The following is a 20,571-nucleotide window of genomic DNA, read 5'->3' as shown; positions in this document are numbered from 1 at the left end:
GTATTTATCGGATAATACATTTGTGAAAGAGAACGAGATTTTGCCGAAGTGGTTTGTTGTGAAGTTGATAATAAATTTTGTCGTTTAAAAACACTAGTTGAAATCGACTTTTTATTTGACTGATTCGCATAAAGGTTTTCCTTCAAAGTTTTTTTAACAACAACAAATTGAGAAGTGATGCTTGCTTCATTTCTTTTTTCAGACTTTGCAAAGACTGAATTTGTACTTGTTCTTTTTAAATATTGGTTTGACTCACTCGTGTTTGTTGACACGTTGGTAGCTTTAGTGATCCGTGACTTTAATGTTTTACTGATTGACTGGAGATTAAGTTCAGTTCTTTGGATTTTTACCATAGTACTCGCATTTACTTTCTCGGCAATACTTCTATATATTGGTACTAATGTACTGGTAGCAGAAATCATAAATGAGTCTTTAGAACTTGTTATCAAGCTTGGTGCTTTAACGACGTTCGATGAAAATCTTCCTCTTTCACTAAAAGATTTGGAAACTTCGTTGTTGTAGGATGTGTGCACATCAATGTTTATTCCTGTCAGTGGACTTGTTGTTAAGCGTTTTGTTTCATTTGCTCTTGTGCCAGAACTATTCATGACCGACGCATGTACAGTGGAAAAAATTGAATTTGGAAACATTGACAATCGGTTTTCAGGTAGTGTAGTCAACGGTTCTGTTGCCGATGGTGCTTGAGTTAATTGATCAAAGATGCTTTTTATTGATGTAGTTAGCAATGATGTTTTACTAAAAGACGCCAAAGAATTGTCTCTATGAGTTGAAGACGGATCACGACTGAACAGTTGGAATTTATTGATTGTAACAAAGTTCTGTGAGATATGGTTATATTATAAGAAACATAACATGATGAATATATAGGAACGATAGTTAAAACACGACTTTTATACAAGATCGTGTTTGTGCTGCCAATTGTCGAAATACTAATGTTTATCAAAGGCGACCACATCGAAAAATCTTTCGAGATGGCGAAGCTTGATGGTATCTGATGAGAGGTGTCAAATTGATGAAAAAGCGAGGTAATGATCTGGTTTGCACTCGTTTTGCTAACTTCAGATTGATGTAAATGAAAGGTTTGGTTTTGATGACGTAACGACGAACTATTAATGGACGACATGTGCATATTTATCTTGTTGTCTGTGTCAGCACTTTTTCCAACGTTGGAAGGTACAATTTCTTCGGACGCTGAGCTTTGATTCTCATATTTTGATTCTCTCACAGTAGCAGAATTTCTTGTATCAGACTGATCAAATAATGAAAAATTGCCTGGTTTAATACTTTTCTTACTTAGTCCAGATTCAGTTAAACTGTATGTTTTAATTGGATTATTTATCAATGAACTTTTCTTGGACGATCGTTGCAAAGTTGGCGTTGTTTTAACGCTGGGAGTTGAACTGCTTGTCTCCATGACAACAAGTGAAGTCACAAACATGTTCTGGGAAACATAGCCAGCTTTGTTCGCTTCTGACACTCTTAAACTGAAAGCTTGTTGTGACTTATCATAATCTTCAATTGAAGAACTAATTTGGCCCATTTTCGCTTGAATATTTTCAGTTAGAAAAGCATCATAGGTTTGACGTGAATGATCCGTAGATGAAATGCTCATCAATGCTGCTGTTGATAAATTCTCACTACCAACATACGTTACGATACTAGACGAACTAATCTCTATCGTGTTACCAATAGACTGCAATATGTGGCGTTGACTATAGCTCGAAAGACTTGTCAAGCTTGGCAGAATTATTGAAGATGAATTAACCACAATGAAAGCAGGACTTTTTTTCACAGTGACTGGCGGCAAAGTGTTATTATGAAAATCGTGAGACTTGAAGGATTTGAATTCCATTATTTCTGTGCTATTTGCAATCGGCACAACGTTTGTTGAGTAAAAACTTGATAATGTTATGTTATTAGCTTTGGATGTCGCTCTCGATAAAATATCCCGTTTAAATTATTACTCAAAACTTTTGAAAGAGAAGTCCTTCGGAAAGTAATTTCCATGCGATGGAATTGAAACTGGAACTGAAACAACATAAGCAACAGGATAAAATTTAATTCTCAAAAAATTCTCAAAAGGAGATGACGATTAAAATTTAGGAGACAATGAAGTAAATTATTATGTGCATAAAAATGGACAGCTGTAAAATATATTTCAATACATCGTAGATACAAGATATTAATAGCCTTTATGTATCTATACTGATCATATTAGGATTGTATAGACCTATACACTATATTTTTCTCTATTCCAAAGACTTCGTTTTATTTGGATGTCAAAGAAAGTAATGCCTAACCATATTATAACGAACTGCTTTGAAAAACGAACATAGAATTTGTTTCTTTGTGTAATTATAAACTCTAAAGTCTACTTCTATTAAACATATAAAGTAATGCAAAAGTATATATCTATGTCGATTTGGAGTCAAGAAATAATCCACAGTTTGTTGCTTTTCGTACTTACGAAGATGAGTGCTAATAAATATTTAAATATTACAAAGCCTGACGGCTAACGTTGTTTCTGAAGAGCCTTTTCATTATGACAATTAAAAGAACGTATCTTTCATAAGAAAAACTTTTCGAATCACCAAAGCTAATCCTTCAAAAACACTCTCAAGTGGGGAATAACATTGTAATTAACAAATTACCATTTCACTATGATTCAACAAGACTTTTAGTGACAATTTGACACTACAACATGAAACGTATCGATCATTCAATGTTTCCTACGAGTTCGGAGTTTCAAATGTAAAACATGGCAACTGGACTTGTCGTCATGTCACAGCTTACAAAAAATGTTTACATTTATCATCGATGATTTTCGCTAAAGTTATTAAAATAATACTAACTTAGAAAACAAAACTTACACTTCATATATGTATGGAAATGAAGCACTAGTGTTGGACTTACAAACATGTGATTGAAAAGCCTCAATCAACGCTTACCAGTCGCAGTTGATACAACTGAAGATTCAACAGAAGTATGCAGCTTTTGCATCAGAACATCTGTACTACTGTAAAGAGCATGAATAAGTAGTAGATGCATGCCAAATAGGACAGTGACGTGTTTTCGCCTTTTCAACAAAAAGAAATCCCACATTATTTCTTCTTACGGATGGCGAACATTAAATTCTTTTGATCAAGATAAAAGAGCTGATATCTTTCATGTTGAAAACAAAAAAGGGTAGCCATAGTTTATAGGTCGCCATAGCAAATAAATAAAGCTGACTACAATCAACCTGCTGTGTAAATTATGCATGTTTAAAAGATTGTATTTACTATTCATAGAAATGAATAAATTATAAGTAAGATCAATGCGCCGAATTACATTGTGTTTTACTCGAAAGGGTTCAGAGGCCAGTTGTAAAATGGAAAGTGGTAAAAACAATTGATTTTGCCTAACGCTTAATCCACAACTAAACCAAATCCCGCGGCATATATTTTGACGTGTTTTGTAAACATCCATCGACTTCATGTAAAATTAAAACATTTTTCATAAAACCTATTAAAAGATAATGTCTAAATAACTAATTGCTGTCTTGTCGTCCACCCTTTACATGTACACAATTTTCGTTTTGAAGGTTATGACGGTTAGAGTTCACTTGAATTGATAAACATGTTGTGATACAAAAACACGTGACTGTCACGGTTGCAATGTTTGTGTGGTTTGTACTGGTGTCTGTAATGACATTGTTTTGCTCTGAGTCTAGGTTTTCGAGTACATACGTGAGCTTACACGTGAGTTTGCTTTAGGCTGTCGGCTTTTCTGTGATTGAGTGTCACGATCATGGTGGGCTTGTGTGGGCTGGGTCCTAGCGTGACATTTCAAACTGAGGGGAGGGGGTGGTAAGATTTTACTGACGAACACGAGTCACTTCGAAAGCATTTGGTGAAATAATATTTTCAGTTGGTGCAATATCCATATACACATACAAAACTTACTTTGGGAAAATGAGAAATCTTTAAAAGTTTCTTCAAAAGCGATATGAACCGACGACTTCGCTTAAACTGGGGTGTATCTCCACAGTATGCTACGACTCCGTGTGTAGGCGAAAGCTAACAGGCAAAGGACTACAGAATATATTCAATTGATCAGTAAGAAAGACAGTAAAAAGGATTAGGTGTGGTTGAAAACATATTTCAGTATTACATAATCTAAAGCATATGATAAATCATAACTGAAATAACGTCAATTGACAAAACTATCAATTTATTCTTTTGCAGCTGTCTTATCTACGACGAAAGGCTTGTCCACCTTTACATCGCCAGAGTCAGAAATGACAACGTCTTTGAGGGGGCGGTCATCTGGACCAGTTTTAGTGTTTTCAATCTTTCGGACGACATCCTTTTAAAGATAAAATCAGAAATTGAAATAAGGAAAGAGCAAAAAAGGCAACTGAATATTCGCATAAACTTGACTTTAGTAGGGTCGTACTTTCAATAAGTTAATTATCACTTTGTTTTTACCTGTGATGTACATAAACTTCTGTTTCAGTGCAGGAAATAACCTTGCTAATTACTAATTACTAATTACTAACTAATGATTGGTAACATCACTCTGCTATATTATTCCAATAAAAGCTCGTTGGAGTAAGGTAGTAAAATTAATTCGTTAACAATACAAGACCTATCACCTATGACAATAATAAATGATTTGATTGTCAACAATTTTGAACAGCAAATCACAAATTACAAAGCGTTAACTACATCGTCAATCATTGCTATAAATTTTTCAAAACGAATTACTAAACTGCCCTGGGCCAAAGAGACTAGTAACTAGTAAAATAAAAAGTAATCGGTAAAACCGATTAATCGGCTGATTATGTCGAATAATCGGCTTCAGTAATCGGTAATTTTGGTAATTGGTTCATTTCTAATAACACACAAAGGTGCAAATTTAGTCTTGTCGTGAAAATGTTTTACGTGTAAGTAATGAAAAACAATAGATTTTTAAAGATATGGGACAGGTTGCACGAAGCCCGGATAGCGTTATAAACTGGATAGAATTTTTGAACGTTCATAAAATCTCTTATAAGAGAAAAATATACGATTGAAATGCGCAATCACTGAAATAAAACATTGTTTCGAAGATTACAAAATTTCTTTGTCGTAAGAAAATATAAACACCTTTCTTACAAGTTTGAAAATTTTTGCTGTCCAAAGGATAACGGTCCATGAATAAAGATAATGCTTAGAACTTACAGAGCAAATCAAAAATTTGCAAGCTGGCTGGCTATGTTACTAATAACAAAACATACCATGCCATCAACAACTTTTCCAAACACAACATGGCGACCATCAAGCCATGGAGTTTTTACAGTTGTGATGAAGAATTGTGAACCATTCGTATCTTTACCGGCATTCGCCATACTTAACCATCCAGCACCATAATGGGTCAGTTTGAAGTTTTCATCAGCAAACCTTTCTCCGTAAACACTTTTACCTGCAAAAGGATGAAATAAATTTTCGCACAATTGGGTCAGGAAGTCACAATAGCTATATGTGGTAAGCACTTCAACTCTACACTCAAAGGTGTCTGATGTTGCTTTTCTACAACTTTTCTTTTTTGCCTTTGCATATTGGTTTAGGTTGTCCAAATATCTTTAAAACATGAAGTACTTTCATGCAAAGCATGTGAATATTTTTTTCTTTTTTATTACATTTTTTGCTCAGTTTTATCGTATGCCCAGTATTCACTGCAACTAAAAGTTGTAAGGTGAAACATGGCACTTTTTATTTACTTGCAGAAACAAGACTTTGTCTTTGAGTAGAATAATTGTTGTCTGCATCCCAAATATGTAGCTTCCAAATGCTAAATCTGCCAATTACAATTTTAAATTGCATATTTTCTAATAAATTTGTCAAACTTATGAAGTTTTTATGTGATAAGATAGATCAGACATCAACACACCTCCAGTGCCATCACCACGAGTGAAATCTCCACCTGTAAATAAGATGATAAATTTGGCATCATTTAAATTTTCAAAAGTCATAGAGAAAAATTACAGTCCTTGTGTAACACACCTTGAATCATGAAATCTTTAATGACTCGGTGAAATTTGCTGTTTTTGTAGCCAAATCCTTTCTAATTTAAATAATAAAATTGAATAAACTGCAGTAGCAAATGAGCTATTATATTTTAGTACAGGGAGCAAACTTAGGGAAGAAGGAAACTGCAATGTTAAGAGAACCAAAGGCCATCTGCCTAAACTCGAGCTTTGACACAACAAGTCCTTTCTGCAGTTTTTTTATATGCAAAAATAAATAATTAAATTCATAAATACTGTCACAAAACAAAACTGGCACCAGCATTCAAGCAATATGTATTGTGGGCATTGTCTTCAAGTCTTTTAAAATCCCGTGAGTTTGATTAAGTCATCAATTTTTGACAAAAATCAAGAGAAAAAGTGATAGAAACTCGATGAAAATTATTCCATTCAAAGCTTCGCCAAATGATCACATAGGTGAAAGGATGTTAGCCCGGTTAAGTAACGGCGTCTGGGAGTCGAGGACGAACTTAAATATTTTATATATAGAATCATCAGCCATGCAACAAAACAAACCAAATGCATCAGAAGGTTTTAAGATGATTTCATATTGGAATAAATTTTGAACAGTTACCTCGTGCGTGCAAAGTTGGTGAAAATTTTCTGTAGTTTTTGGTACAACTTCGCCAAACAAACCTACAACAACGCGTCCTTGAAACTTCCCACCGATGGTGATATCAAAATAACATTGTTTCGTTACTTTAGTTGAAACACTGTCCGCTGACAACACGCATGCCAAAAAAGCCGAGAACACAATAAATACTTGAACGCGCTTCATCTCCGCAAACCGACTGATTCTGTGATCAATTAAAATTGTACTTTTACTTAAAAAGTTATAATATTAATCATCAATTAATGAATCAAATTTAAACACGTGCATGTATTCGTGGACCAACCAAAAGCAAGAATCTACCAGTTAAGCACGTGCATTGTCTGATTGGCAAAACTTTGGCAATGAATTGACAAAGCCAGTATTTTTCGAGTATTACTATACCAAAAATATTTTGTTTCGTAAATTTGATCTCATCTTTTCGATCATCAAGAGCGTGCTATCCGCTCAGTTGAAAATGGCTGAAATTTAGATACACGATCGACCATTTTTTAATTCATGAGAAAAATATTACCGGGGTAAGACAGCAAACTTGCAGAAATTATTCTGTTTACAAATAATAGCGATTCCATTTACTAGGTGGATCGAAATTGTATGAAGTCAAAGATGAAATTTGTATTTGTGTTCTCTGCTGTTATTCTTTGTCTAGTGTATTTTGCGTCTCGTAGTCAACCTGTTTTAGCAGCCAAAGGCCCTAAAGTAACGGACAAGGTAAAAAATACCCTTTCAATTTTGTACAGAATAGCCTATACTGTATAAATATTTTATATTTGTTAAACGTCCCCATTTCCCTCCCCGCATCCTTCATGCGCTGTTTGCTTTGTGTTTGGATTTTTTTGTATACATTTGCTGTTTCTTTTGACCTTTGCTGCCAATGCTTATCTTATCTGACTTTCTAAAATAGTTGTTTGTTTCTATGGAGCTTCACAATAATGGATAAGATGGTAGTACTTATTGTGCATGTGTAACAGGCTGATATGGCACCAGCTGGTATTATATGTAGTGGTGAATATAAATAAGGGGAGGGGTTATTAAGTGATGACAAATAAGTGATGATTTCCTTAGAGTCAATTAACATACCAGCATAAAAGGATGGAAAGATGCTTAACTGTCTGAAGCCTCCATGAACATGTAGAGTAGGAAGCACTTAAACCAAATTATGCCTGTCCAGACTTTTGGACAAAGACTTGAAGTTGGGAAATATATTGTTTGCTGGAAATTTGAATAAATTGACACTTGTTTCATTAAAGAATGAAAATTCACCAAGTAATGTTGATCAGAAATGTCCATATAATCATATGGAATTGAGATGAAGTAAAATCGATTTTTGTACTTCAATTTGTTTGTACGTAAACTTTAGGTGTTCTTTGATATAACAATTGGTGGTGAAAAAACTGGAAGAATTGTTATTGGTTTATTCGGTGGTACTGTACCAAAGACTGTAGAGAATTTCAAGGCTTTAGCAACACATGAGGTTTGCTAGATGTTATATTACACTCTGTGCATGATAATCAGTAGGGCAAGATGAGGTCATCATCTAACATTTTCTAACAACAACAACAACAACAACAACAACAACAACAACAGCAACAACAACAACAACAACAACAACAACAACAACAAACAAAAACAACAACAATAAATACAACAACAATGAAAACAAATCAACAAATAACAACAACAATATAAATAAAATAAATAAAAATAACAATAATAATAAATAACAACAATAAATAATAATAATAAATAAAAATAAATAATCAATAACAATAAATCAATAATAACAATAACAACAACAACAACACAACAATAACAAAACAACAACAAAACAACAACAACAACAAAACAACAACAACAACAACAACAACAACAACAACAACAACAATAACAACATTTTGTGTGAACTTTTTTGAAGAATATTGTACGAAATATATATTTCATGCACCAAAGTAATTGTCAGCCATATTTTGACTTCCCCTTCATAAAGCATTAAGTGTTTGCTTTTGATTGAACCATGCATTATATGACAACTCGTGATGAAACTTTATGTTAAATAATTATAAACAACCTGCAGGTGTAGGATGCCTGCACAAGCTTAGGTGCCACCCTACTTTTGGTTTTGCTACCTTTGATGTGAATGGTAATACCAGCTTGTTGTACTTTTATATTTTGTGCATGTATATAAATTGTTTGGACAGCTAATGTCACGAAATGCCAAATTAACGTAAAATTACTAATGTTAAAATGTTTTAAATAATGAAACATACTTTGCTTCTTATATAGGATTTAATGAATTTTCTATTTTCAGAAAGGATTTGGGTATAAAGGAAGTAAATTTCATCGTGTGATTAAAGATTTTATGATTCAAGGTAATTGTTATTTAAATGTTCAGTTGCTCACTTTTTCAGATGCATTCAAAGAAACTTTACCTTAGTTTTTGTGATTCCAGCTTACGTAGATAATCATGAGTTGAATGTTTTATTTGATGTTCAGTTGCTCACTTTTTCAGATGCATTCAAAGAAACTTTACCTTAGTTTTTGTGATTCCAGCTTACGTAGATAATCATGAGTTGAATGTTTTATTTGATGTTCAGTTGCTCACTTTTTCAGATGCATTCAAAGAAACTTTACCTTAGTTTTTGTGATTCCAGCTTACGTAGATAATCATGAGTTGAATGTTTTTGTTTAATGTTCAGTTGCTCACTTTTTCAGATGCATTCAAAGAAACTTTACATTAGTTTTTGTGATTCCAGCTTAGATAATCATGAGTTGAAACTAACTAAAAAGTAGAATAAGTTATGAAAGGCAGTTTTCATACCAGCAAAGCAGATATATTGTCGCAAGCGTACCGTACTCTACTCCACCGCACTGTGAGTAACTTCTAGCCATTCAGAGACGCTCTTTTAAAATTAGAAGCCAATCAGCGATTAGGTTACAATTGCTCTTAACATGTTGCTTTACTACATAAAAAAAATACCTGCGATCAATGACGTAAGAGTTATTGTGTTCTCATTTTAGCTTTCTTTAAATTAGATTTATTTTTTCCATTGTACTTTCAAAGGTTGTTTAATTCAAACTTTTTTATTATTCAATAAATTATAGATCTGATCAGTTGGCAACTTGCATGTTAGCAAAGCATGTACGCATTACATGTACGCTTAGCGTACCTATTTTTGCCATTGTACATTCAAAGCTTGTTTTGTTCAATATTTTTTATTCTTCAAGAAATTATAGATTTCATCAAATTGGCAACTTGCTTGTTAGCAAAGCATCATGGGAATGTGGTATTGATTCAGTTTTTACACATTTCCTCCTTACACTTTTTTTACTGCTATTTTCATATGAGCGCCCTGCGCGCTGAATTCTGATGAGTTTGTATAGTATTAAAGTAACGTTTAATCAAGGACAACACAAAGTTTAGTCAAGGTCAACACAACGGTTTGGCGGTTTTCAACCAATAACATCGCTGAATCAGCCAAACGATGCATTGATCTTGTTTAATCGTACCGTTGGCCTTGACTAAACGTTGTGTTGACCTAGACTGAATGTTACTTTTATACTATACAAACTCATCAGAAAAGTCCGCGCACGGCGCACTCATGAAAACAGCAGTAAATATGTATTTGCAGCATATGGCTGAAGCAAAAGCAACTAATATTTTACGTGCTTACACTCTACTTTGCAATATATTACTGTATTTTACCAAATGCTATGTTTATATTTGACATTCAATAATTTACGTAGGTGGTGATTTTACTAGAGGTGATGGAACTGGTGGTAAGTATGTACTATTTACACTAAAATTCTACTTCTGAACTGAATTTTTTCATAAAGTTTACGGTTTGAACCCTAGAGTATCGTTACATGTTTGTAAAAGATCATTAATATAGTCCTGATGTTTTGTTGACTGACGTTTCGACAATCTTAGCGGTAGTCATCTTCAGAGTCAAAATGAGTCATCGTCAGAGTCCTTCTGAGGACTATATCAACCTGGACGATCTACATTTACAAACATGAATTTTTTCATGTTAGAGAAGAAGTTAAGCAAATGTTTGAAAGCCCCGTTTTAGTACAATTTTGTTGCTTTAGCTAGCTTGTATTTTTTTCTCACGAAAATTGCTGTATACATATTTTTTCTTTCACAATTGGTTTACTTCATGCCGAGTTGCACTTGGAAGAACTTATCGTCCGCGCTCGACCGTCGCGTTATCAATATCAGGCCTGTTGTCGCAACAAACCGTAAAAACCAGATGCCAACTTATTGTTGTCGCAACAACCGTTCATTTCTCGCAATTATACGTTTCAACTACCACGCCATTTCTAAAAGCAACACCGCTGAGTAATCTTAACGCTTTGCACTTGACTATATTTAAAATCATGATGTGGTTGGTCCTTTGGAGATTATTTTACTACGTGCCTCACAATTTTCGGGACATTTCTTTTAGACTACCTCTAATATGTGTCGCCTTAAATAATAACTCGACAAATACGTACTTTGCTTTCGAACCCTAAAGTGTCTACATCAAGGTGAGGAAAATAACGTCTTTAGAAAGTTGAATTGATTTTAACAATATTTGAAATTTATTTCATAGAACGAAAACTTTATCTTCATGGGCTTTTTGGGAATAGACATAGCGAACTCTGCACCGGAAGTGACGTGCGTACATAGGTGACTCCGCTTGTTTCGTAATGTATAAACACTATATAGTTTAGAGTTTTAGTGGGAAATAGTGTCCAAACAGTTCTAATATATAAACGTTTTTTCTTTACTATAAACGTGTATCATGAAAGCTATACGTATCTTCTATCCACGTGATCTCCTATGTATGTACGTCACTTCCGGCACTGAGTCATCTACCAGGCCCAAACTGCCCATGAAGATAACATTTTTCTCCTAAAAAGTTTATTGCAAATGTTCTTAAAATCGATTTAACGACGTGTTTTAACTTCGAAGAAGTGATTTCCCTGATCTTGATAAAGGCACCTCCATCGTGACATTTTTGTTACGGATTTTTGAATTTTATTAGGTAAGAGTATTTACGGAGAAAAGTTTGCCGACGAAAACTTTAAGATTCAGCATTATGGTGCAGGATGGTTAAGTATGGCGAATGCTGGTAAAGATACAAACGGTTCACAATTCTTCATTACAACTGTCAAGACGTCTTGGCTTGATGGTCGTCATGTTGTGTTTGGTAAAGTATTGGAAGGAATGGTTAGTTGTACAAAAACAGATGTCATTTTTAGGCCTTTCTCTTTCCAAAATGGGCTAGGTCCAGTTGAAAAATGGGTGGTTCTAAAACCTAAGTTTTGGAGAGAAAAATGCGTATGTTAGTTTACTCAAACGTAAAGATCACGAAACGTTCAATATTGATTATCTAGTTTCTCTGTAAAATTGAAAAATTTCAGGGCAGTAATGTTTGCGTAGAAGTTAATTAGGTAAGGTTTCAGGTGTTTGCCCTTCAAATAAAATTCAATATTTTGATATTGATTTTGTTGTTTTATCTGTGTTTAAATCTTTAAATCTTCTAAGTTACCTAATTTTTTTTCAAATAGTTTTCTCAAAACTATGACAATGTCATTTCAAACACCCGAATTTCAATCATTTTCGAGCCTAAATTTCCTCTTTAAACACCAACCTGGACCCCCCCCCCCCTTGCGGATTCGAAGCATGAGTAATACTACATTTTTCTTAGGATGACCCCTGCTTGGAAGTTCCATTCATGATGATAGTTTAAGTGTCCAATCAAGTCACCTTTTTTCTTGGACCAATCAAGTTTCTAATGTTGTATCACGTGTTAGGAATATTGAAATGTTGATAAAACGGAGAGCTATATGAACATTGCATATATTCTAATTTTTAGGATGTCGTCAGGAAAATTGAAAATGTTCAAGTTGACCAAAGTAAACCTGTTAAGGACTGTGTTATTGAAGACAGTGGAGTGATTACAGTGGAAGAACCTTTTAATGTTGACAAAAGTCCTTCTGAAGAGTGATTTATACATTATCTATTTTCTATTCACCTCTATAGATAGATATGAACAATTCAATGTTCATTTTTTTTCTTTCTATAAATTCAATAAACTGATACGTACTCACTATAAAGTAGTTTAATTTTTGCTACTGATTTGTGAAAAAGTATCACTGATGGAATTTCTGTGTGAGATTTTTGGCAACGATGAAAACTCTTTTTGTCTTGGTGACTAGTTGATATAGATAACGGCTTAGAAATCAATGTGTCGAATTGATAATTGTCATTTGCATGGCAGTTGTGTGCGATGGAGCAAAATTTAAGAATCTTTATACTTTTCAGGTGATTTGATGAACTATAAGTGTAAACTTCTGGAACAAATTAAAGCACTTGTAACAACTGTATAAACAAAAACTATAATTAATGGAAAGACCGTTTATTCCTTGAGCAGAAACTCTATTCATAATTACGTTATTGAATGACGAACATGCAACATTTTATCATTATAAAATAAAAACAATGAAACGCGTGCAGTGATTGGTCCAGAGCCGTGTTTGCATTAGCCTGTGCAAAACGATCTGAGCTCAACCAATCAAATCAATTCAATCAATCAAAGAGAATTTGCAAATCGATCATTAATACATTTGGAGGAACAATTAAAATGTTTGTCTTTTTTGCGTTATTTTATTTTATAAGAGAAATAAAAGATGTTTTAACTCGACCTTCGGCCTCGGGCTTTCACTGATCTACTCTCGAGTTCTTCCAAAGGTCTCATCGGTTTGCTTAAACCCGTAAAAACACAGTGATCATCTTTTATTTCTTATATATGGAGATTAACTCTTGCGTCATTCTACGGCAATAACGGTACTGACTATTCATAGCTTTTAAATGGAGAAGTAAACTTTCGAAAATCTCCATGACTTTGCATCTCTTTGTTTTGTCTTTTTATGGTCTTTAATAGATCTGTTTGACAACGATCTGGTCTTTATGCTCTACAAAGAGGTGAATTTGAGCTGATTGAAGCGTATGCGTTGCTTTTAGATTTTGCATATTTTAGCTGACGCCTCCTTGTTAAATTGATTGAATTCCTAATGAGTTCGCGGAGTGTCTTATTAAACTTCTATTCTATAGTATGATAATTGCAAAGAAACTCAATCTTCGGTGATCTGCTTCTTGTTGGCTCCTGCTTTTCCAAGCTATAACCCCAAACGTTTCGTTATCGTCCATGACACGGGTTTTTATTAAGGACACCATCACTTGACCAGCATTTTTACAGTCCCCACAGTACACCCTATTACTCTATAAAAATCATCGTTTGACAAGCCTTTCCCGTCATTCTTTTCTTATTCTGTTGCCTAATATGGCTCACACTTAAAGAACGCAGCACACAAATGAAGCCAAACTTATACATAATTTAGTGAATGGTTCGCTACGCAAAAACTTTATGCAAAGTATTCAACATGTGAAAAACCATTCATGATTAAATTAAAACACTCTCTAAGAAAACTATAATCTACTAAACCGAAATGTGAGTTGCTAAATAAGGTTGCAGCTGTACAGATTACATCAGAAATGTATGGTTTTCTTTCTCACGAAACGGTAAGAGCTTTGTGCTCTTCGTGGTCTGTACCACCTAAAAAATGTTACAAATAAAAAAGGGCGAAAGGAAGCTCCCTCTTGTTAGCCGAGGGAAATATTCCTAGGGCATTTTCTCCCATTTGCGAAGAAGACATATCCGGGGTTTGTAGGGTGGGGTGGGGTGTACCTCACGCTTTAACACCCAATCTTACACTCACTTTTACAAGGCTGGCTTTCCTCGTGGCCTGGCAGACCATAACTGCTTTTCCCTTTATAGCGTAGTGCTTTGGGATGGCGTTTTTAATCACTTGTTTTCGTGATAATAATATGAACGCTTGAATGAATGTTTACATATTTTTTCTTGTATAATATGATGGGTGGGGTCTACAGGAAGTTGCTCGTGTCGGCAGCTTCTGTGTAAGACGTCTTTTAATTCTTAAAATTTAATACGTATCGCGTTGACGCTTGAGCGAGCGTATAGCTCGTCGTGGTTTACGATTTTCCACTCCAAGATCTAGTTGACTCTACAGCATTGTACTAAAAGATCGATTTGTACAGCATATGTGAAAATTTTAGTTATGTCTGGGCGCTCGCTGTCCTTTCATTTACCAAATCATGATAGCCAACAAGTGGATCTCGTATTTGTTGTTGACTGCACTGGTTCCATGCATTCGTATATCCATCGCATAAAAAATAGAATTATTTATATAGCCAACAGCATTAAGAGGTTTGCATTTAATGTTCGTCTTGCTTTGGTTGAATATCGTGACCATCCTCCAGAGGATGAAACTTTCGTTTCTAGAGTTCACGGTTTTACTTCCTACAATGAACAACAAGTGACAGGTTTGTGACTCGTTCTATGATTGTAAAATTTTTCATAATTCGTTTACAATTTAACGAGGCTGCAATAAGTGTGCAGAACTTACTGCCATACATCCTCATAAAAGATTTTTCATTTCCAGTTTCATGATACGATGTGCCATTTAAGACAAATATTTGGCCGGTAATTTAAATTTTAATAAAATTCAGGAACAGGTTTGTCTTTGCAAACGAATGTAGCAAGGTTATGCAGTTTGAAACTTAATTTTTACAACTCTGAACTTTGAAATACAAAAACAATACAAAATATGACTTTAATTTAGACTTGTCATAAAGCTTCAATAAAGATTCGTTTGATTTTCAAGAAAATTGAACTTATGTCATTGCATTTTCAAGAATACATAAACTTTTTATTATAAACTTTTTGTCATCTGAGTAATTGTTTCAAAAGGAAGCCGATCTCTGCTCGAGAAGTGAGCTTACTTTGCCTGATGGGGAAATATGCATGCTGTTGCGCTGTCCAGCGTATGTTTACCGAATGTTACACTATACAATTTTTGATGAATATTTTTTATGTCAGGTGAAGTATTGTTGACTCCAACAATCATCAAACCTGCTTAAAGCTGCATTTTTTCATCCAATTTGTTTTCAGTTTTTTGAATAGTTTTATCTTCTTGATGTTGTTTCTTTTGACAGTTTCATTGTTATTCCTTTTGAAAAAGTAACTGAAATTAATCTTGTTTGTATTTATAGTAGGATGGTATGGAGTGTATAGTTGTTAAAGGGATGGATGTTATTTTTTACATTGTAAATGTTCTTTTCAGTATGAGAAACTGAAAGAAAACCAATGAATGGAGTGGAAATGTGTTTAGGCAAACATATGTTTACTGACATTATTTTTTCAGCATGGGTAGAGGGTATGGCTGCTGCTGGTGGAGGTGATTTACCTGATGCTGTTACAGCTGGCCTTTATGCGGCTCTCAATCTTAGCTTCAGGAACGTGGCAACCAAGATTTGTTTCTGGATAGGTTAGTTTCTGGATCATAAAATCCAAATGCATGAAAAGAAATATGAATGTTGCAAAATATTTAATGGTCAATCCCATAATCTGGCTTGTTAAGGTGACAATGCTAAAGAAGTTTCAAGATAGTGCCAGATCTAGGACTAAATCTTTTTAACAACGTAGTGGTTGGAAATTTCTAAAGTTTATTTGAAACTTGAATACTCCCAATAGGATTTGCTCTAAACTAATTTGACTAATTAGAGTGTCCTCCCAAAAAAAACAAAACCCACACAAATTAATTATGAATTAACTAAAACGATTATGCACAAATACAACTAGCATTCAAAACAATTTAATGAATTTGACAGGGAATTCATAGGATTTATTAAAGTACTTAAAGCAAAACAGGTTTTTAAGTACTTTGTACACTGATTTTCTCATCAAATTTACTACAAAATTTAATTTGTAACTTCAAAGCAACCCCAGCTTATAACTGAGTTATAATGGCTACAAAAACATGATCAGATTTTTTCCATAAGCTGCTATATACATACAAGTGTGTAACAAAATCAACCCCGGGGGGGAGGGACAAATAGCTATTGCAGGCTAAACTACCTTATGCAAATTCCAAGTGCTGTACAATTGTTCACAGTGGGTGTGTACATATATTGCCTACTCTTTCCTAGCGTTCAATCAACATGAAACATATAAAATGGTAATGAATCCCCATTGGATGACTTAAATTGACCTCTCAATTCCTAAAAATGCACCATGGTGTGAAAAATTTGAGTGTGTTTACCAAAATATTTATGCAATAAGGAAGATTTGCACAGTGATGAGAGGCCGCTGTGAAAAAATGCCGGAGAGTGGTAAAGATATAAATTTGCTAGCTATAAGTCAAGTTTAATTGAAAAACGGTGTATTTGCTAGTAAAGTAAGTCTCAGTGGTTTAAGATAAGGCTGTGTGAAAATTTTGTGAAGGTTAAGTGTGAACTTGTCAATATGTGAGGAATGTATTCAGAATATTTTTTTGTTTCACGCCTATCCTGCCGTCAGGAGTGAAACTAGAACCAGGGTTGCCTTGAACCTAGTCTAGAACATGAATATTCATATATTTAACTCTGCTTGATTTGATTTGTTAGTGATTATAATTTCAAAATAAATCATGCAGCTGGGCAGAGCTGAATGAATATATAAATATTCACACACCCCCACACCTCCCCCCACACACTCACACTTAACGTTCTAGTCTCGCCCCTGCCTGCCGTACCAACACTTTTCATTGACTGTGAATATTAAACTTGTCAATCTTTGATATCATGTGTATACCTTCATTTGGGTTGAGAAGTCTAGTTTTTAACCCATTTGTTTTATTTGTTTTTGACAAACTCAATTAGAAGTTGTTGACGTTAATACTGTCCAGGTATAGTCCCAAGATAGACTGTTGGTGATGGTTGTAATTAAGAAATAAAAGATGTTTACTGTGTTTGCACAGGCTTATGCAAACCGAGGAGACCTTTGGGAGAACTTGAGAGCAGATCAGTGCAAGCCTGAGACTGAAAGTCGAGGATTGCGCATGCTTGAGGGTTCTCACAGCATGTTCTCTTTTATAAAATAACAATAATGGGAAACAGACAAACCTTTAAAATTTGAATGTATTCATGATCGATTTGCAAATTCTCTTTGACTGATTGATTGTTTTGATTGATTTGATTGGTTGAGCTCAGATGTGTTTTGCACGGGCTTATGCAAACACAGATCTTGACCAATCAGCGCACGCATTTTATTGTGTTTATTTTATAATGTAAAATATTTCCCATTTATACTTACTTTTCTTGCCACAGGAGATGCACCTCCTCATGGCTTGCTTCCAGAGGGGGATAATTTTCCTCAAGGTGACCCAGATGGTCATGATCCTGTTCAAATATGTCATGAAATGGCGAGAAGAGGGATAATCTTGTATTGTGTAGGATGCGAACCTTCATTGGTCCCATACAGAGAATTCTTTATGGCATTGAGTCACATAACCGGTGGACAATACATACCCCTTCGAAGGGCGAGACTTCTCCCACAGGTTTATGCATGAAATTATGTAATGTATGTATTCACCATGACTTTTACGATGCTGATTACCTTTACTTGGTTTATGTACCATCCACCTGACGAACGTTTAATTTTTACCTTTACTTGATTTACGTACCATCCACCTGACCAACGTTTAATTTTTGCTGTTTGAATTGAAAGGTTTCAATATTACTTGGTTTATGTACCATCCACCTGACGAACGTTTATTTTTTGCTATTTGAATTGAAAGGTTGTAATATTACTTGGTTTATGTACCATCCACCTGACGAACGTTTAATTTTGCTGTTTGAATTGAAAGGTTTCAATTTTACTTGGTTTATGTACCATCCACCTGACGAACGTTTAATTTTTGCTGTTTGAATTGAAAGGTTTCAATATTACTTGGTTTATGTACCATCCACCTGACGAACGTTTAATTTTACCTTTACTTGATTTACGTACCATCCACCTGACCAACGTTTAATTTTTGCTGTTTGAATTGAAAGGTTTTAATATTACTTGGTTTATGTACCATCCACCTGACGAACGTTTAATTTTTGCTGTTTGAATTGAAAGGTTTCAATTTTACTTGGTTTATGTACCATCCACCTGACGAACGTTTAATTTTTGCTGTTTGAATTGAAAGGTTTCAATATTACTTGGTTTATGTACCATCCACCTGACGAACGTTTAATTTTGCTGTTTGAATTGAAAGGTTTCAATATTACTTGGTTTATGTACCATCCACCTGACGAACGTTTAATTTTTGCTGTTTGAATTGAAAGGTTTCAATATACAATTATACGTGATATTTTCATTGTTGTGTTTTGGAAAACTAATCGAAAATGTAGCTACAGGATGTAATCTAAGAGTAACAATAGTTACTTCACATTGAGTCGGTTCTCTTTTGGTTATTTTGGACTGTTCTCTGCTTGCACTAAACCTTCACAAACAATTTTGCGCCACTATTTCTACGTCAGGTCCTTATCATCACAGTTTAGGGTGACGTTATTTTTTAATGATTTCTTGCCTATAGATTATTGTTAATGCTACTCAAGAAGAAGTTGAGAACGAAAATCTCATGGGACATGTTATCGATCACTTACACTTGGAATTTGCACGCCCTTCAGGCGCGACTATTGCGCAACTCGCAGCGAGCTTACACACGGCGATGTCATCGAACAACAATCTCACTAGACGGGTACGTTTAAACGGTCGAGATGTAGACGAAGTGACGCCATTGGCTAGGCAGATGTCGTACATGCGCACATTGCCGCAACTTGCTCAGGCAATGCACCTCCAGCTTTCTGAAGCGATGCCACCTCGTCGTAATGAACTTGAAGTAATAACGACCGTTGATATAACATCTTTGGTCGTCGTCCCCGAAAGAACTTGTGAGAGATTAGCGCGAAGGTCAATGGCAAGGTTGGATTTGGAAGCTCGTGAAAATGAAGATGTTGAAATGGAAGTAAATGATGTGCAAATTGACATTACCGTTTGACGTCTCCTATCGAACGTACAAGATTTTAATTTTTTTATTGAAGTAGGCAGGAGGGGAGTGTTTCATAGAAACAATAAATAGTTTTAGTTTCCATGCGATATTTAACATTTTTCTTACGATGACAGGGAAAGTAAAGTATTCACTTTTGAATTGTCTTTGATGGATATGAACATTGTCCATTAACAGAAGTGTAAGACGTTGTCCTTAGCTTCACAAACGATGGTCATATTTTTCACCAAAGCAAAATGTATCGTACTGTATCTTTAATGCATCTTCATACGAATAGAAACTATATCTTTACAAAGTCTAGCAAAACAGACTATAACTAGAAATATACTTTTAGATATTTGAGTTTTTTGTTAGAGTTAACTTTTATTGCTACATTTTCCTTCCTTTGATCTTAAATCTTAAGCGACGTCGGTTTTCTTTTACGATAACGTTGCAGTTGCCGACGTTTTAAAAATGGCACTCTTTTGACTCTGTGACTGTTTAGTAATGCGCAACGTTTATTGATTTCTTTCTTGGGTTGAATGAATAATATTGTTGAATAAGAATCCATGTTTGTGATGGAGACTGTTGTCTTATAACGTTCGTGGATGATTGTGGTAACATTTTTGGCTCTATATAACGCATACACCACCACCCCGCCCCCACCCCCACCCCGCGGTATTGGCAAAAATTCTTTTGATGGAGGATGGATTACTTCGCTTTTTCTTCAATATCTTATACACCCGACCTTCTTCCGCTTAGTAGGATCTTATATCAACCTTATCCTCGACTTTGGGCTGCCATCAATCCCATTTTTAGTTTGGGTGCAAATATCTCCAGCCTCCAGGCTGAACAAAATTTGGGCAATATCGACCGGCTGCACAAAATTTTCTGGCTGAAGCTTCAACAGTTCTTAAGTTCTTCTATTATAGTTAATTCTCTTCTTCGTTTTCTGAAATCTAATTTTTCC

General features: G+C 34.7%; 3 protein-coding genes across 3 annotated transcripts; 2 read left to right on the top strand and 1 right to left on the bottom strand.

Moving 5' to 3' along the window:
- Window positions 1-4,140: 4,140 nt before the first annotated feature.
- On the bottom strand, window positions 4,141-6,933 carry LOC124454316 (peptidyl-prolyl cis-trans isomerase B-like). The gene is made up of 5 exons (XM_047005136.1): window positions 6,645-6,933; window positions 6,048-6,108; window positions 5,935-5,967; window positions 5,282-5,466; window positions 4,141-4,368 (listed from the first exon to the last, which is right to left on the bottom strand). Exons 1-5 carry the CDS (start codon window positions 6,846-6,848, stop codon window positions 4,234-4,236), a joined length of 618 nt encoding a protein of 205 aa, XP_046861092.1. The 5' UTR covers window positions 6,849-6,933; the 3' UTR covers window positions 4,141-4,233.
- A 270-nt stretch (window positions 6,934-7,203) lies between these two features.
- On the top strand, window positions 7,204-12,778 carry LOC124454315 (peptidyl-prolyl cis-trans isomerase B-like). The gene is made up of 6 exons (XM_047005135.1): window positions 7,204-7,391; window positions 8,041-8,154; window positions 8,989-9,049; window positions 10,425-10,457; window positions 11,708-11,892; window positions 12,542-12,778. Exons 1-6 carry the CDS (start codon window positions 7,275-7,277, stop codon window positions 12,671-12,673), a joined length of 642 nt encoding a protein of 213 aa, XP_046861091.1. The 5' UTR covers window positions 7,204-7,274; the 3' UTR covers window positions 12,674-12,778.
- Window positions 12,779-14,630: 1,852 nt separating this feature from the next.
- Window positions 14,631-19,964, top strand: LOC124454461. The gene is made up of 4 exons (XM_047005269.1): window positions 14,631-15,069; window positions 15,951-16,073; window positions 17,893-18,122; window positions 19,149-19,964. The coding sequence occupies exons 1-4, from the start codon at window positions 14,805-14,807 to the stop codon at window positions 19,611-19,613; spliced, it is 1,083 nt and encodes a 360-aa protein (XP_046861225.1). The 5' UTR covers window positions 14,631-14,804; the 3' UTR covers window positions 19,614-19,964.
- Window positions 19,965-20,571: the final 607 nt, after the last annotated feature.

Source organism: Xenia sp. Carnegie-2017, unplaced genomic scaffold, assembly GCF_021976095.1.
Source record: "Xenia sp. Carnegie-2017 unplaced genomic scaffold, XeniaSp_v1 HiC_scaffold_3, whole genome shotgun sequence".
Taxonomy (NCBI): Eukaryota; Metazoa; Cnidaria; class Anthozoa; order Malacalcyonacea; family Xeniidae; genus Xenia; species Xenia sp. Carnegie-2017.
Note: the sequence above shows the minus strand (reverse complement) of the source record. Positions and strands in the feature narration are given on the sequence as shown.

Coding starts and splice junctions, on each gene's coding strand:
- LOC124454315 (XM_047005135.1), top strand. CDS start 7,275: ATGAAGTCAAAGATGAAATTTGTATTTGTGTTCTCTGCTGTTATTCTT. Junction 8,155..8,988: donor AGGCTTTAGCAACACATGAG/GTTTGCTAGATG, acceptor TTCTATTTTCAG/AAAGGATTTGGGTATAAAGG. Junction 9,050..10,424: donor TAAAGATTTTATGATTCAAG/GTAATTGTTATT, acceptor TAATTTACGTAG/GTGGTGATTTTACTAGAGGT.
- LOC124454461 (XM_047005269.1), top strand. CDS start 14,805: ATGTCTGGGCGCTCGCTGTCCTTTCATTTACCAAATCATGATAGCCAA. Junction 15,070..15,950: donor CAATGAACAACAAGTGACAG/GTTTGTGACTCG, acceptor TTATTTTTTCAG/CATGGGTAGAGGGTATGGCT. Junction 18,123..19,148: donor GGGCGAGACTTCTCCCACAG/GTTTATGCATGA, acceptor TCTTGCCTATAG/ATTATTGTTAATGCTACTCA.
- LOC124454316 (XM_047005136.1), bottom strand. CDS start 6,848: ATGAAGCGCGTTCAAGTATTTATTGTGTTCTCGGCTTTTTTGGCATGC. Junction 5,968..6,047: donor TAAAGATTTCATGATTCAAG/GTGTGTTACACA, acceptor TCTTATTTACAG/GTGGAGATTTCACTCGTGGT. Junction 5,467..5,934: donor TCGTGGTGATGGCACTGGAG/GTGTGTTGATGT, acceptor ATCCTTTTGCAG/GTAAAAGTGTTTACGGAGAA.